Source organism: Bos grunniens, chromosome 20 (genome assembly GCF_055505025.1).
Source record: "Bos grunniens cultivar Pamir isolate PY7600 chromosome 20, Bosgru_T2T1.0, whole genome shotgun sequence".
NCBI lineage: Eukaryota > Metazoa > Chordata > Mammalia > Artiodactyla > Bovidae > Bos > Bos grunniens.
The window spans coordinates 67,750,795-67,768,742 of NC_141184.1; the positions used below are offsets into that span (position 1 = coordinate 67,750,795).

At 46.9% G+C, this 17,948-nt stretch overlaps 1 protein-coding gene across 2 annotated transcripts in view; it reads left to right on the forward strand.

Moving 5' to 3' along the window:
• Positions 1-17,948, forward strand: part of SH3PXD2B (SH3 and PX domains 2B) — a 123,392-nt gene that overhangs the window by 46,392 nt on the left and 59,052 nt on the right. For both annotated transcript variants that reach the window (XM_086362200.1, XM_086362201.1), the window contains exons 3-4: positions 5,485-5,560; positions 12,426-12,502. In XM_086362200.1, the coding sequence (XP_086218326.1) occupies positions 5,485-5,560; positions 12,426-12,502 (153 nt within the window). The remainder of the gene's footprint in view (positions 1-5,484; positions 5,561-12,425; positions 12,503-17,948) is intronic.

A 17,948-nucleotide genomic window follows, 5' to 3' on the forward strand; every position in this document is an offset into this window, starting at 1 on the left:
TGTGTGCCCCTGGGGTCTGCAGCCCACCAGGCTCCTCTGTACACAGGATTCTCCAGGGCAGGATGCTGGAGTGAGCTGCCATGCCCTCCTCCAGGAAAAAAAGGATAGCGTAAATACAAAACTTAAACAGTGCCAGAAAGACTCTGCAGCTGAGCTTGACTAATCACTCTGCTTTTAAACAGAAAGCATACTCCACCTGTGCATGGAACATGAAACTTAGCCTGGCTGATTTTTCATGTTCATGTGATGCTCTGAAGCTGCCTAAGAGAGTGGTCTGAGGGGAAAAGAAGAGGATTTAGGCTAAGATATCTGAACTGGCTGTACCTCCACTTAGCTGTGTGACCTCAGGCAGGTCACTGTGTCCTTCTGCTCTGTAGCTTCTCCATCTGTGACTTGGGGGTTGTGCACTGATTTCATAGAATTATTCTGAAGGACAGATGAATCCAGGTGTCTGAGAAGGCTTGTTAGCTGTAAACTGTCAAACCAACATTCATAGTCATTCATTTCAGTTCAGTTCGGTCACTCAGTCGTGTCCGACTCTTTGCAACCCCATGGACTGCAGCACACCAGGCCTCCTGTCCATCACCAACTCCCGGAGTTCACCCAGACTCACATCCATCGAGTCAGTGATGCCATCCAGCCATCTCATCCTCTGTCGTCCCCTTTTCCTCCTGCCCCCAATAACTCCCAGCATCAGTCTTTTCCAGTGAGTCAACTTTTCTCATGAGGTGGCCAAAGTACTGGAGTTTCAGCTTTAGTATCATTCCTTCCAAAGAAATCCCAGGGCTGATCTTCAGAATGGACTGGTTGGATTTCCTTGCAGTCCAAGGCTCTCAAGAGTCTTCTCCAACACCACAGTTCAAAAGCATCAATTCTCCGGCGCTCAGCCTTCTTCACAGTCCAACACTCACATCCATACATGACCACTGGAAAAACCATAGCCTTGACTAGACAGACCTTTGTTGGCAAAGTAATGTCTTTGCTTTTGAATATGCTATCTAGGTTGGTCATAACTTTCCTTCCAAGGAGTAAGCGTCTTTTAATTTCATGGCTGCAATCACCATCTGCAGTGATTTTGGAGCCCCCAAAAATAAAGTCTGATGCTGTTTTTCCCATCTATTTCCCATGAAGTGATGGGACCGGATGCCATGATCTTCGTTTTCTGAATGTTGAGCTTTAAGCCAACTTTTTCACTCTCCTCTTTCACTTTCATCAAGAGGCTTTTTAGTTCCTCTTCACTTTTTGCCATAAGGGTGGTGTCATCTGCATATCTGAGATTATTGATATTTCTCCCGGCAATCTTGATTCCAGCTTGTGCTTCTTCCAGCCCAGCGTTTCTCGTGATGTACTCTGCATAGAAGTTAAATAAGCAGGGTGACAATATACAGCCTTGACATACTCCTTTTCCTATTTGGAGCCAGTCTGTTGTTCCATGTCCACTTCTAACTGTTGCTTCCTGACCTGCATATAGGTTTCTCAAGAGGCAGGTCAGGTGGTCTGGGATTCCTATCTCTCAGAATTCTCCACAGTTTATTGTGATCCACACAGTCAAAGGCTTTGTCATAGTCAATAAAACAGAAATAGATGTTTTTCTGGAAGTCTCTTGCTTTTTCCATGATCCAGCAGATGTTGGCAATTTGATCTCTGGTTCCTCTGCCTTTTCTAAAACCATTACTAATTATTATTTATTATTAGTAATGCAGTGGCTCAGTGGTAAAGAATCCTCCTACAATGCAGGAGTCACAGGAAATGCAGGTTTCATCCCTGGGTCAGAAAGATCCCCTAGAGAAGGGCATGGCAACCCACTCCAGTTTTCCTGCCTGGAGAATCCCAGGGACAGAGGAGCCTGGCGGGCTGCAGTCCACAGGGTCACAAAGAGTCGGACACGACTGAAGTGACTTAGTGCACACACTCATGCATTAGTAAATTGAATATTATTAATCAGGGATGCATTGCAAATATCTTCGCAAATAAGCTGCCCGTATTTCCAGACTTCATTTACGTGCATTCATTGGCTTAGCCAATTTTTATTGCATGCCTACTATGTGTCAGCATTGAAAAACTCTTGGATTAAAAAGGGAAGCCTGCCTTTCCAGCAAGTCCTTTCCAGATGCTGGTAAGCCACAGTTCCCCATCACTGCACAGCATAGCACAGAGTAAGGGCCAGTTGGCAATCACAAATAAAACCACAGCCTCATGGGCAGCCCTTCAGGGTTGTCAGCCAAGCTGAGGGTGACCACCCCCTACCCAGGGGTGTCACACTGAACAGTACTAAGGAGGCAAGGCGCTCTTAAATGACCCTGTTTCCTGAATACTGGGGAGCAATCCTTTTTAATTACCGCTGTAGCATCTCAGAGGCAGGTGATACAATGGCAGAAAAACCATGGGCTTCTGTCTGTGTCCCTGCCCCTTGCTGGCTGCAGGCCCATGGTGGATTTCTTCACTCTGGACTTCAGTTCCCTACATGATAATGTCCGTCTCTTGAAGGGGTATTCTGCAGGTTTTGTGAGAGGATGTGTCCGAAGAATCTAACTGGGCTTGGCATGTATACATGTTTCTCTGCTCTCCCACTTCAGGCCTCTCCTCCGTCCCCCTGCACCATATCTGTGCTTATTTTCCCCAGGCTATTCAAAGCTGCTTTCATGCTATCAGAGGCACGCATCTTTTTTTTAATCACAGTATAGTTGATTCACCAACTTCCCTAGTAGCTCTGTGGGTAAAGAATCAGCCTGCAGCGCAGGAGACCCAGGTTTGATCCCTGGATTGGGAAGATTCCCCTGGAGGAGGAAATGGCAACCCATTCCAGTTTTCCTGCCTGGAGAATCCCATGGGGAGAGGAGCCTGGTGAGCTACAGCCCATGGGGTCGCAGAGTCGGACACGGCTGAGCGCCTAAACCACCACCATGTAGATGATTCACAGGGCTATGTTAGTTTTAGGTGTACAACATATGATTCAGGATTTTTGTAGATTATACTTCACTATAGTTTTACAAGATAATGGCTGTAATTCTCTGTGTTGTACCATATATTCTTGTTGCTTATCTGTGTTATATATAGTAGTGGTGTCTGTTAATCCTGCACCCCTAATTAGCCCCTCCCTCCTTGCCTTTCTCGCTTGGTAACTACAAGTTTGCTTTCTGTGTCTCTGAGTCTGATTCTGTTTTGTATATACATTTATTTGTATTATTTTTTAGATTCCACATACAAGTGGCACCCCACTCCAGTACTCTTGCCTGGAAAATCCCGTGGATGGAGGAGCCTGGCGGGCTGCAGTCCATGGGTTCGCTAAGAGTCAGAAACGACTGAGCGACTTCACTTTCACTTTTCACTTTCATGCATTGGAGAAGGAAATGGCAACCCACTCCAGTGTTCTTACCTGGAGAATCCCAGGAACGGGGGAGCCTGGTGGGCTGCCGTCTATGGGGTCGCACAGAGTCGGACACGACTGAAGCGACTTAGCAGCAGCAGCAGCAGCAGCAGCACAAGTGATATTGTTAATATATAATATTTGTCTTTCTCTGACTTATTTCACTAAGCATAATATTCTCTGGGTGCATCCATGTTGCTGCAGATAGCAGAATTTCGTTCTTTATGGCTGAATACTATTCCACTGTGTCTGTGTGTGTTATATGTGTATATATGCACCCACACACCCCACGCCATCCTAATCCAGTCATCTCTTGATGGGCCCTTGGGTTGTTCCTTGTCTTCGTTACTGTAAGTAGTGCTGCTGTGAATGTTGGGGTGCATGTATCTTTTCAAATTAACGTCTCCATTCTTTTCAGATATATGCCCAGGAGTGGAATTGCTAGGTCATATGGTAGTTCTTTTTTAGTTTCTTGAGGAACCTCCAGACCATTTTCCATAGTGGCCGTACCAATTTACATTCCCACCAGCAGTGCACAAAAGTTCCCTTTTTCCACATCCAGAGGGACACATCTGAAGATCCAGGGTGACTTTCTCCTTGAGGCAAAATGATGGACAGGTTTCTCACATTCGGCCACCACTGTGGGAGGTTCAGGACTCCCTTTTCTTCTCCTTGAATCCTGGGCCTGCATACTAATCAGAGTGGCTTAAAATGGTCTGCTATGAGGCATACAGCAGACACAGGTGGACACGCGGGTGGGAGGGGAGGGTGGGACGAACTGAGTGGTGCCAACATATATACACGCCCACATGTGAAGCAGGTGGTGAGAAGCAGCTGCACAGCACAGGGAGCTCAACTCGGTGCTCTGTGAACCTAGAGGGGTGGGAAGGGCTATATGTGTACTTAGAGCTGATCCACTTCATTGTACAACAGAAACTAGCACATCATAAAGCAGCTACATCCAATTTTTTTTTAAAAAGATACAATGCTATGACAGACAGCCTCACTGTACACGCGGTTTACTTCTCGCTTGGGAAATAAAGATTGTCCACAGAGGTTGCTGGGGGCCCTGGGCCCTCGCCCTAGGTCCCTTGCTGACAGAAAAGCCACACTATGGAGCATGGTTGTCACATGGCAGGCAGAACTGGAGAGGGATGGGTAAAGTACCACTCCTAGCTCTTCTCCCCGAAGTGAGCCATGTCCCTTCTGCTCACCTTGAATTTGCCGCATCTTATTTCAGGGGGGTGGGGAGGTAGGAATCTACCACGTGCTGAAAGGAAGAACCAGAAATCTGGTGACAGCATTAATGACCACCACATCCCAGCTTTAATCTGTAAAGCAACGCTGGCAGTGGGTACCATTATGGTCACCTAAGGATGAGGCGCAAGATATCACAAATAACAGATCCTGATGATTGTGTATATCCGATCAGATACTTCACATTAATTCCTTAAAATATCAGGGATGCATTTGCTGTTATCAGAAGACATGAAAGGTTTTTGTTTGGGGTGTTCCATCCCTCTTCTTCCTCTGTGCCCACAGCAGTCTGTACTACCTCTCAAGATGCTTCCTACACCACCCGTCAATGATCAGTTTACTTTTCAGTCTCTCCCTAGACTCTGAGTTGCTTCATTGCTGCACCCCATGTGCCTGACTCAGAGCTAGGAACGGAGCTGAGCCAGCCAGGGCAATTTTTCCTGCGGCAGGAGTGTGTCATGACCTCACAGGTGGAGACCTAACCAGATTAACTGAGTCTCCGTGGTTTGAGCACCACCCGGCAATTCTTAGGAAACAGGATGACCTGCCATCCGTGGAATTTGGGGGGCTCTAGTGGGCGTTGTTCATGCTTCAGGTCCTGTGACTAGAGCCCACGGGAAAACTGAGATTGGTCTCTCCCAGCCCTGAGCCTGCACCAGGCTGGCCGTTGCGGATCTAGAGAATTGTTTGTATGGAGATCCTAGGTCTGGTTGACTTTGTCTCCCACTAGTTTGAGTTTTTGGAACACTGAGCAAAGTGAGCTTTTCTCTATCAAATCACGTAGTTCACGTAATTCCTGTAAACTGTCAGAGACGCTTTTATCATTTAAAGGCTTTCATTTTGTTATTCTTCCCATTTAGATGCAGATGTTGGACAAATTTCCCATGGAAGGAGGACAGAAGGACCCCAAACAGCGGATCATTCCCTTTCTCCCCGGTGAGTGAGACGCGTGCTCTCAGATGGGGCCTCTAGGCTCTCATACAGCTCTTGGATCGCTCCCCTCTTTGTCCCTGTCCATTGTCCCGGTGACCAGACCTCAGTCTTTTGTAGAACTCAGTGCTTAAGAATACGGGTTTTGGAGTTAGATGCTGCGCCATTTACTAGCTGCGTGACCTTAGGCAAGACACTTCGCCTCTGGGATCCTCAGTTTCTCCCATCTCTGGGAGTAGGGACTTCCCTGGCCGCCCAATGTTTAAGACTCTATGCTTCCACTCCAGGAGGCATGGGTTCAATCCCTGGTTGGGGAACTAAGATTCCACGTGCCACGTGGCAAGGCCTTCCAAAATAAATTAATAACAAAATAAAAGGAATAATTCGAGCTCATGTGGTCTGTGTAGTGAGTGGCACCTATTTTAACAGCTTCTGTTAAAATATTTGTTTTCTGTTGTGCATAACAAATTACAACCCATTTAGCAGCTTAAAATAACACCCGTTTATTATCTCACAGCTCTGCTGGTCTGAAGTCCAGGCAGGCTCAGCCTGCTTTTCTGTTTAGCATTTTAGAAGACCAAAGTCAGGGTCTTGCCTGGGCTGGACAGTTACCTGGAGGATTTAGGGAAGAATCCCTCCCAACCTCATCTAGGTTGTTGGCAGAACTCGGTTCCTTGCAGCTCTAGAACCTAGATGCCTATTTCCTTCCTGGCTGTCCGCTGTGAACTCAGCTTCCAGAGGCTGCCTATATTCCTCATCCACCTTCAGGCTGGCAACAGGGCATGGAATCTCTCCTGGGCTCGGAATCGCTCTGACTTCCCCCGCCTGCCTCCAGTGGGGAAAGTTGTCTGCGTTTAAAGCCTCATGGGATTACCTTGTACCCACTTGGCTAATCCAGGATAATCTCCTTCGCTTGAAATGAACTGAGGCATATCATGTAACATGATCCCAGGCGGGAGCTCCCACTCTGTTGACAGGTGCTGAGATTGAGAAGAGATATCTTCGGGAGCCATTTAAGAAATTCTGCCTGCCTGCCCGCCTACCACAGCCACCAAGCACCTTTTAAGGGCCAGGCTCAATGCAGCCATCGCTGGTTCCTGCTCTCAGTACATCCCCCCCAAAATTTTTTTACCCAAGAAATAGCATCAGGGCTTCAACTCAAAAAAATGAGCTACCCAAACCAGTGTTATAGCTTCCAATAATAATAGCTACCATTAGATATCTGCTGTGGGCCAGTCACTGGGCCAGGTGCTTTCGTTAGCTCATTTAGTCCTTAGAACAACCCAGCAGGGCAGACCTTACTATGCCCATTTCACAGATGAGGAAATGAAGACTGAGAGAAATTATGATCTCTTGCACAAATGGCAGAGCTGGGATTCAGACACAGGTGTGACAGGCTCTAAAATTTATGCCTGAAAGTCACACACCACAGGCTCAAATCCCAGTGTCCCTAATCATCCAGTCTGTTCTCTTGGGTAAGTTATGCAAGCACACAGAGTTTCATTTCTACACTTGCACACTGGAGATCATAATGGTACATAAATGATAAACTTGTTCTGAGGATTAGGTAAGTGCCTGGTGTGTAGCTAGCAACAAGTAAGCACTTACTACTACCTTTCTGTACAGATGATCAGCAGATTGACAATCAACCTAAATCACAAATATTTGGAGCTAGACTGGCCCTTAGACTTCCCTGATGGCTCAGATGGTAAAGCATCTGCCTACAATGAGGGAGACCCAGGTTCAATCCCTGGGTCAGGAAGATCTGCTGGAGAAGGAAATGGCACCCCACTCCAGTACTCTTGCCTGGAAAATCCCATGGACAGAGGAGCCTGGTAGGCTACAGTCCCTGGGGTTGCAAAGAGTCGAACACGACTGAGTGACTTCACTTTCCTGGCCCTTCAGTCTTTTTCATTTTGAGGGGACAGGGGGGCAAGCACCAAGATGGGGAGACTCTGAGTCACCCAGGAGCTCGTTCTCCCCTCTCCCATTCCAAGATCCTGCTATCAGCATATCATTGTGTTCTTTCAAATATTGTCATTGTTGAGTGAGTTTAGAGACAGGGTAGATGTATTTGCTCGGAGAAGGCGATGGCAACCCACTCCAGTACTCTTGCTTGGAAAATCCAATGGGTGGAGGAGCCTGGTAGGCTGCAGCCCATGGCGTCACTAAGAGTCGGACACCACTGAGCGACTTCACTTTCACTTTTCACTTTCATGCATTGGAGACGGAAATGGCAACCCACTCCAGTGTTCTTGCCTGGAGAATCCCAGGGACGGGGGAGCCTGGTGGGCTGCCATCTGTGGGGTCGAACAGAGTCGGACACGACTGAAGCGACTTAGCAGCAGCAGCAGATGTATTTGCCAGGCCCCCATTTACTGGGAGCATCGTTTACCTAAAAAAATGAATGTTTTTAGTTCTTCCATGGGGAAAGAACACTGGAATTTTCCTCTATTGGAGATAACCCAGTGTGCCTGCTGCAGGAGTCAAATCTCAGCACCCAAAGCGTGTGCTTTGGAGTCCAGTGGACCAAGTCCTGTGACCTCAAGCAGACAACATCTCCCACCACTGAGCCCCAGTTTACTCATCTGTAAAATGGAACAGTGACCCCTGCTTCATAAGCTTCTCTCCCTGGCACATAGAAGGTTCTCAGTAAAGGCAGAAACAGAGTCCGGGGACATTCTTTTGGAATTTCAGGGTATTTCGTATCATGGAATCCTGCTTAAGTGATCCATCTGGATATTCAAGTTGAAATGGGCTCTGAATGTATATTTTTCTTCAAGACAGGAAAGGAAAGCCGTGAGTTAGAACTCTGCTGGATGAAAGGCAAAACCAGCTCTGGAAAAACTTCCCCGAACAGGGAAGAACTTGAGCCGACCCTCTCCCCAGCCCCTGAAAGCTTTCGTGGTTACGTAATCCTTATCCACCCACGAGTGCATGGAGATGCCGTTCTCAGGGACTCGGCTCCATTGTCCCTGCTCAGGAGACCCACTTGCAGCTTGGAGAGGTCCTGCTGGGCCCCAGGACCCCTGGAGCATCCTTTACCAGCCCACCTCTTAGCTTTTCCTCTAGGCCAAGGCCAAGGGCAGGGACGGGTGGGAGAAACGTCCCCCACTCCGAGGGGTCAGTTTTCTGCCAAGACTGCCGCGTCAGCAGAACAAAAGCAAGTTTCTTGTTAGCACAAAGGCGGGGGAGGGGAGGGGAGAACAGGCCTGTGCAATTTTCCATCCCAGCAAGAGCTGGGGAAAGCCAACTTGGCAGAGGATGTGGCTTGAAAAATAAGAATTACAGTTTGGCCTTTCTCCACTGTGGAAAACAAAAGCTTGCTCGTTCCCACCAAAGGCTCTTCTCTTCTCTGAGGACCCTTTCCATTCCAGCAAGGCTGGCCTGCCTGGGAGGGCTGGGTGCAGGCTCGCTTGCCTTCCTTCCCCACAACTCGCACAGAAACACCTGGACACAGGCGCGGCCGGGGGTGCGGCCCTCCCAGCCTTTTGCCCAGAGGCACCAGCCAAGGGGGTGCTGGCCACGCAGTTCTGCCCCCAAGCCTGAGCGGCACTCCAGCTCTGCTGGGGGTAAATGATAAGGGAGCCTGTCGGTGACAGGTCTTAAGAAACCAAGCTGGGAGTTGAAGAAAAGACATGTGCCCTTCCTAGTGGGGAGTCAGGCAGTGCCCTGTAACTTTTTTTTTTTTTTCAAGTAATTACCCTTTTTTAAGCACCTAGCAAGGGCCAAGCGCAGTGCCCATGCGTCTTGGAGATTACTAAGACATGGGGGCGGTTCTCCCTTTTTGCAGATGAAGAGACTGAGGCTCCAGCAGGTAAATGCATTTTCCAAGGCAGCGCAGGAAGGAAGAGGACCCCCTGGGATTGGCCCGGGGCGGCCTTGCTCGTCACCCCAGAGCCTCTGTGTGTCTCCCTGGCACATGCTAATCCTGCCATGGGGCTTCCTGCCTCCTGTGTTGGGCAGGGGCCCTGACATGAGCCCAGAGACTGGTCCCACTGAGGCCACACAGGGAAAGGAGAGACACTGCTGTGTCACACCCCAGGAGACACGAAGGCGCCTGAGTTCTCTGTCCTCTCCCAGCCTCTGCAGGACAGGCCTCAGGCAGATTCTCTTGGGCGGTGGTGGCTCCGAGGCGGCCTGTGCTGTTCCCGCCGGCCAGGGCTAGCACCACAGCCGCTGTAAGTCGCAGCCTTCTCAGCCAAGCCTGTACACCCCACTCTGCCCACTTCCTCTGATTTTATAGAAGGGGAAATTATACTAAACGGAGAGCAAAATGTTTTTGATAGGGGCTCCTCCCATTTTGAGAAATGGATTAGAGGCAGGAAGCGTTTGCCCTGTGGGATTTCTCTCTTTTTTTTTTAAAGGCTTAGGACTCTCCTAGAGTTTGTGATCTTCAGGTGGTCCCACCCGTGAGAGTGGTGATTTGATTATCACAGTGACTAGGGCTGGTATGGAAACAGGAAGGCCAGCGGCCTTCTCTGGATTGGAGGCCAAGGATGCAAGCCTCCTGCAGGGCAGGGGCCCTGTTCCCCTACTGGGAAACATCGACTGTCAAGTGTAGAAAAGGCAGGCCCTCAGCACCCTGCACACATGGGGCTCACGCAGAGCCTGCGCCTCGGGAGTAAATGAGGGAATGCCATCAGTTCTAGGGAGACCAGGTTGTAAACCCCTTCTCACTTCCTGCGTAATTTCCTTTCTTTATTTTAAATGACATGAATGTTTTTGATAGCACAAGTAATCAATGTTTAGGGTAGGGACTTTGGGGAAAGTATAAAGAAGAACACAAGAAAGCTTTGTCTTCCCCCCTCAGAGATAAGCACTTTGAACCGTGATGCATTTTCCTCTAGATTTTTTCTCTCTTCTAACAGGCGTGGTATATCAGAAATTTGACTGATTCATCAGAATTAAGCCTGTCACCACTATAAAGAAAGGAGATCTTCGTTATTAAGAAATACATGTTTCATCTCCTTGTGGGTTTTTTTTAATTGATGGAAATGAACAAAGAAAGGATGACTATTAGGTCTATCATATGTACCTAATTTCCTAATTGTGCCCTTTTGCCCAAGAGCAAGCTGTCCGATTATTTTACATGTGACATTAAGCATATGGCCTCTTTGGGTGCACATCTCCTGAGCACCTTAGATTGCAAATCTTCAAAAGTCAAGAGGCTGTTTTCCGTTATCCCTTCCGATTCTGTCCTATGACGAAATTCTTTATGGACCTTTCCTGCCGTCTTGTCCCTGCTCACCCAAGCGTGACCCAGGCAGACAGCAGTCCCTCCAGTGCCATCTCTCCTCGCCCTGCCAGCTTCGTGACCCAAATTTGTCTCCATGACCTGCCTCCTCGGACCAGAAGTAGGTGAAGTTCTCAGTAGGTCTCCGCGCTCTGCTGTCTGGAGGGCTGTGGCCTGCCCGTGCTGTCCTCTTTGAGCCCTGGAGACCCCCTGGTCGCCCTGCGTAAGCATGGCATGGGGGCTTGTCCCCGTCTCCCCCTCCTTGCTGTCTTATTTCTGATTTTGCCTGCCCCCTGTCTGTGTGGTATGGCCACACTGTCTGGATCTTCAGTGCGTGAACCTTGCCACCATCTCCCCGTGAGAAGTGGCAAATCAGAGGGAACCCACTGATTTGCTTGAAACAAACCTCACCTGTAACATTTCAGCCTCTTGGATATTTCCCAAGACCCTTGGTGGCACCATTTACATACTTAGCTTTGCCCATGACCCACATCCTCTGCCTCTACGTCACACTGGAGGCTCTGGTATCACACCCCAGCACTCAGGTGTCGCCAAGCAAGTAGTGAGTGGACCATCTCTTAGTGTTTGGTGGGGGGAGGCATGGAGCCTCTGCTACACACCGACTAGGGAAGGGATGGGAGGGATTTGTCGTCTTGGCAGGTAGAGTGTTAATTTCTACAGAGAGTGACTCAGTTACACATATATATGTTTTCTCATATTCTTTTCCATTACAGTTTATCATAGGATATTGGCTGTAGCTCCCTGTGCTATACAGTAGGACCTTGTTGTTTATCCATCCTTTATGTACTAGTTTGCTCTGCTAATCCCAGACTCCCAATCCACCCCCATCCCGTGGCAACCACAAGTCTGTTCCGAAAGCCACAGGAACTCATAACCCATTTGAAGTGGGTAAGAGTTTCCCAGCAGGGATAGTGGTGAGGTTGGATGGGGAAGGTATTCCAGGAAGAGGGAAAGGCGCAGAACTACGAGAGAGCAGAGCACACCGGGGACACGTCAGGTGAGGGCAGGAAATATACGCAGGAAGAGGAGGGAAGGAGGCTGAGCTGTTGGCTGAGGGCACAGCTGAGTGTTCACTGAACCGCTCACAGGTCTGAGAATGTTATATTTAGACAGGGGGCCTCTGAGCATCAGGTCTTCCTTGCTTCCAGTCTCCCTTATCTCACCAAAACTTAAGCACTAAGTCCCACTTCATCAGACTCTTGTACTAGAGCTGTGAACAAGGTTTTGGGGGACCAGGCATGGGGTCATTCAAACCCTGTGGATGAGCAGCAGTGGGTTTTGATGGCAGCCAGGAATTTAGGGACCACTTCCCAGATGGTGCAGTGGTAAAGAATCTACCTGCCCAGTGCAGGAGATCCAAGAGACAAGTGTTCAAGCCCTAGGTCGGGAAGATCCCCTGGAGTAGGAAATGGCAACCCACTGCAGTATTCTTGCCTAGAAAATCCATGGACAGAGGAGCTTGACAGGCTACAGTCCATGGGGCCCCAAAGAGCCAGGCATGACTGAGCACGCGCACACAAGCATGCCAGAGGCAGGCACGTCCTCATCCTCCCAAGCCGCTGAGAGCTTGTCACCGCTGCCTCTCAACACTGTACGCACTCTTGTCCTCCGCAGGCAAAATTCTCTTCCGACGAAGCCACATTCGGGACGTGGCCGTCAAGCGCCTGATCCCAATAGATGAATACTGTAAGGTAAGTCTGAGAAATTCCAGTACTTCCCTGTTTCTCGTCTTCTCCTTGGATAGTTTTTTTTTTTTCCCCTTCTCTTTTTCTGACTGAAGGATGCCCATTGTGAAAGATCTGTACAGGTGAAAGAAATGTAAAGAAATTAGAAAAACCAATCACCCATGATCCTTCAACTCAAAGGCGACAATCGTGAAGGTGTTTACATATTTCCTTTCTTTTTGTGTGCCTTTCGTTATGACGTTGAGACCATCCGACGTGTTATTTTTGTCGCTCTTTCCCTTTTCTTTTGCATTATAAGAATTTCCTGTGCTATTAAAAAATCTCCTTGAACCTGCTTTTCGTGGCTTCATAGTATTCCATTGTGCGTGAATGTTCTAGAAGCTATTCAGCCAGCTCCTGTTGTTGCACAGTGCAGCTGGCTTCCAGTCCCTTGAATGTTCTCAACCACATGGAGCCTGTCTGCCTCTTGCTTTTATTTCATTTGATTTGAGGTTGTGGTTGCGAAAGAAGCCTATTTTTCTTTTATTTAGCTTCCCTAATTTTTAGTATTTGTTTCTCTGACTCAACTAGCAGTTTGATTGGAGAAGGGTGGGAACAGCAAAAACTGCCTTAACAATGGAGCTGTGACCACTTTCTCCCCCGAAGCTCAGGAGCAAAGCAAGTATGTTTGCGCTCTCCACCTCTGTTCTGTGTTTTCCGGAAGATTGTGGCTGGCATAAGCAGGCAAGAAAAAGAAATACAGGGAATACAGATTAGAAAGGAAGAAGTAGGGATTTCCCTGGCAGTCCAGTGGTAGGAAGTCCGTCCTTCCAATGCTGAGGCTCAATCCCTGATCAGGAACCTAGGATCCCACATCTGTGTGGCATGGCCAAATGAAAGGAAGAAAGAAGTAAAACTGCCTTGATTCACAGATGTCATGATTCTACTCTAGAAAATCGTAAGTGAAATGAAGTTGCTTGGTCGTGTCCGACTCTTTGCGACCCTATGGACTGGAGCCTACCAGGCTCCTCCATCCAGGGGATTTCCAGGCAAAAATACTGGGAGTGGGTTGCCATTTCCTTCTCCAGGAGATCTTCCCAATCCAGGGATTGAACCCGGGTCTCCCACATTGTAGGCAGATGCTTTACTGTCTGAGCCACCAGGGAAGTTCTCATAGAAAATCATAAGCGATCCACAAAAAAACCCCTGCAGAAACTAATAAATGAACTTAGTAAGATTATAGGCTACAAGACAAATATTTAAAAAATCAATTGTATTTCTATATACTAGAAGTGAAAATCCCAAAAATGAAATTAAGAAAATAATTCCACTTACAATAACATCAAAAAGAATGAAGTAAGTAGGAATAAATTTAATAAAAGAAATACCAAGTTTATACACTGTAACTGCAAAACATTGTTGAGAGAAATTAAAGAAACTAAATTAGTGGAGAGATATTCCATACTCATGGATTGGAAGACTCGATAGTGTTAAATGGCAGTTCTCCCCCAGTTGATCTACAGAGTCAGTATAAAGTCTGCCAAAGTCGTAGTAGGCTTTTTTGTAGAAATGAACAAGCTGATCCAAAAGTATATGGGGAAGTACAAAGGGCTCAGAATAGCCAAAACAGCTTTGCAAAAAAAGAAAAAGAACGAAATTGTGCTACCCATTTTCCAAACTTCTTATGAAGCCACAGGAGTCAAGATGGTGATACTGGCATAAGGAAAGGCACATGGACCAGGGGAAGAGAATTGAGTCTGCAAGTAAACCCTTTAGGTTTATACTCAGTTGATTTTCAACACAAATACCAAGAAATTCAATGGGCAAGGGTCGTGTAGTCTTTTAACAAATGATGGGATCATGTGATATTCATATGCAAAAAAATTTTTTTTAATTAAATTGAACCCTGACCTCACACACATGATTAAAAAATCAAGTCAAAAGCTCAAGCTCAAGTCAAAATGGATCATAGACCTAGATATAAAAGCTAAAACTATAAAATTTCTAGAAGAAAGCATAGAAGAGAATCTTCATGACCTTGGTTTAGGCAAGGAGTTCATAAATACAGCACCAAAAGAAGTGATACACTGGACCTCATTAAACTTACACATTTCTGTGCTTCAAAAGATGCCATGAAGGAAAGGGAGAGACATGCCACAGATGGGAGAAAATATCTGTAAATCCTGTCTGAGAAGGGACTTGTGTTACGACTATATAAAGAGCGCTTACAACCTCGAAATAAAAAGACAACCAGGCTAAGGCTTCCCTGGTGGTCCAGTGGTTGGGACTCCAAGCTTCCACTGCAGGGGACACAGGTTCAATCCCTGATCAGGGAACTAAGACTCCTCATGCCATGCAGCATGATCAAAAAAATTAAATAAATACATATATAAATAAGTAAATAGTTGTTTTTTTTTTAAAGACAGCCAGTTTAACAATAGACAAAACATTGAATAGAAATTTCATCCATGGAGACATACAATGCTTATTAAGCACATGAAAATTGTTCAACATCATGAGTCATTAGGGCAACATGAAATAAAATCATCATAAGATGCCAACACAGCACCCCAAATGCCTGTAACTGACAAGGCACACAAGACCAAGAGCTGGGGAGGATGTGGAGCAATGGGCTCCTCATTCTGCTAGGTGAGTGGCCGCATCACGTGGCGAGTGGGATCTCAGTTCCCCAGCCGGGGATCAAACCCGCACCCCCCGCATTGGAAGCACGTGGTTTCAACCGCCGATGGCCGGGGACATATGAGGGAATCTACTTTGGAAACCAGTTTCGGCAGTTTCTTCCAAAGTAAAATTGACCACCCAGCTAGTCTCAGGTGTATATTCTCAAGAAGTGAACACTTCTGTCCACACAGACACTTGGATGCAGTTGTTCATCACAGCATTAATTCATAATAGCCCCAAAGTGGAAGCAATCCGTATGTCTATCATCTGGGGAATAGATAAAGAAAATGTTCAATAGGCATTCAATGGAATATTATTCAACAGAGCAATGCTGATCAGTGCTGCAAAATGAATGACTCTCAGAAACATGATGCTATGCAAAAGAAGCCAAATGCAAAAGGCTACATATTGTATGATTCCATTTACATGAAATGTGCAGAAAAGGCAAATTTAGAGAAAGCAGGTCAGTGGTTTCCTGGGCCTTGGGGCGGTGAAAATGGAGATTGACTGCAGATGAGGTTGGGGAAATTTTTGAGGTGATGGAAAAGTTCTAAAACTAGAGTGTGGTGATGATTGCCCAACTCTGTAATTTGAATTTGAATCATTGAATTGTACACTTATAATGGGTGAATTTTATGGTGCATAAATTTTACTTCAGTAAGTCTATTGAAAAATTTGAAGGGGGACAGTGTGGGGACAGATGCCCCCTCTCTTGGCAGGAGATGTCACGCAAGGGCAGAACATCACTTCTGATTGGGCCTCTGCTCTTTATCAGACATGACCTTGTTTCGTCCCTCCAGTAACTTTGAGGAGGAGGTTTTCTTTTTCCCTTTGTGTTGATGAAAATGGAGACCTAGTCAAGTTACTTGTAGTAACAGTGTTGGAGGCTTTGAGAATTAAACCCAAGCCTTTTAGGACTCAGCACTCACATACCACTTACTGCCTCTCTAAGAAAGTACTTGGCCACCTGATGCGAAAAGCTGACTCATTGGAAAAGACCCTGATACTGGGAACGATTGAGGGCAGGAGGAGAAGGGGACGACAGAGGATGAGACAGCTGAATGGCATCACCAACCTAATGGATGCGAGTTTGGGTAAACTCCGGGAGTTGGTGATGGACAGGGAGGCCTGGCGTGCTGCAGTCCATGGGGTGACAAAGAGCTGGACACGACTGAGCAACTAAACAACAACAACGAGAAAGTACAAACTCAAGAGGCCCAAAGAGTCAAGCACAAGTTTCATAGAAGTAGACTTTTCCCTCTCCTAAGGATGCCTTTAAAAGGGATGGGGATGAGGGGCAGGGCCAGTCTCTCAGGCACAAAGAAACCGCTTCTGCCTCCCAGATCTCAGAGGAAGATTCAGATCTTCTTCTCTTTGTCCTTTTTCAAATGTCTAGAGCCTGAAATTCCTTTGTCCAGGCCCTGCTGGCAGAAACTTCGTACTCTGGAGTCATCTTAGCCAACTGGCAAGTTCTACCTGGTACCTTCCCAGAAAGTGTTATCTCTCAGCCCATATGCATTCTCCTGCTTCTTCCCCAGCCCACCCAATTTCTCTCCAGAGTCACACCTTCTTCTCACACCCGGGGTTCCCCGAACCCCTGGACATTTTATTTGAAAGAGGAAGTATAAAATGCAGGAGAAGTAAGGGACAGCGGCAGCTGCCTGCATCTGCTCTGCTTGGAGCAGTCCAGAGATCATGAATTGACCTGGATTAACCATAGGAGAGAAACTGCTTATGTTATATGAGTCATGTAGAAGTTACCACCCCAGCTATTAATGCAGCATAAGAAGCAGAGCAGATATTTGGGGGGTTTGGTTGGCCAGATTCCCTGAACTTGGCTTAGGGACACTGCCCTCCTGGAAGGAGATGAAACCTTATGCCTTTTATCTCAAGGCCTGTGGAGTCTTTTAGAGACTGCATAGACCTTTATGTAACATTTGGGCTCTGTTATTGACATCGTTGTGAGCTGACTTAAGCCAATTTGATCTATCTCTGTTTTAGCATTATTTTGGTAGAAATTGGGCAGTTTCCAATAGATGAAGATAGAAGAGGGCTGTAGATGTCCCTAAAACTACCTACCAGCTAGGAAGTAACTTGCTGCTCTCTTAGACCTATTATAAAGTTTCGGTGATTAACACAATATGCTGTCAGCACAAGGATGGACTAACCATTGCAACAGAACAGAGAACCCCAAAACAGATCCATGTGTATTTGGACACTTTGATACTAACAAAAGCAGCTTTGTAGATCATTGAGGAAAGGCAGGATTCCTCAGTAAATGGATGTCCGTATTGGGAAAAAACAAACAGGATAACTCCTGCCTAGGCAATGGCACCCCACTCCAGTACTCTTGCCTGGAAAATCCCATGGACGGAGGAGCCTGGTGGGCTGCAGTCCATGGGGTCGCTAGGAGTCGGACACAACTGAGCGACTTCACTGTCAGTTTTCACTTTCATGCATTGGAGAAGGAAATGGCAACCCAGTGTTCTTGCCTGGAGAATCCCAGGGACGGGGGAGCCTGGAGGGCTGCCGTCTATGGGGTCAAGCAGAGTCGGACACGACTGAATCGACTTAGCAGCAGCAGCAGCACACTACACATATAATCATTTCCAAGTACATTAAAGACTTAAATGTACGAGGCAATTATAAAAGATTTTAGAAAATAAAAATAGGAAAATTCCTCATAATCTCAAGGTATTGAGGGACTTCTAAAGACACAAAAAGTTCCAAGCATAAAAAGATTGATTTATCAGACTACATGAAGTTCAAGAACTTCTGTTCATCAAAAGAC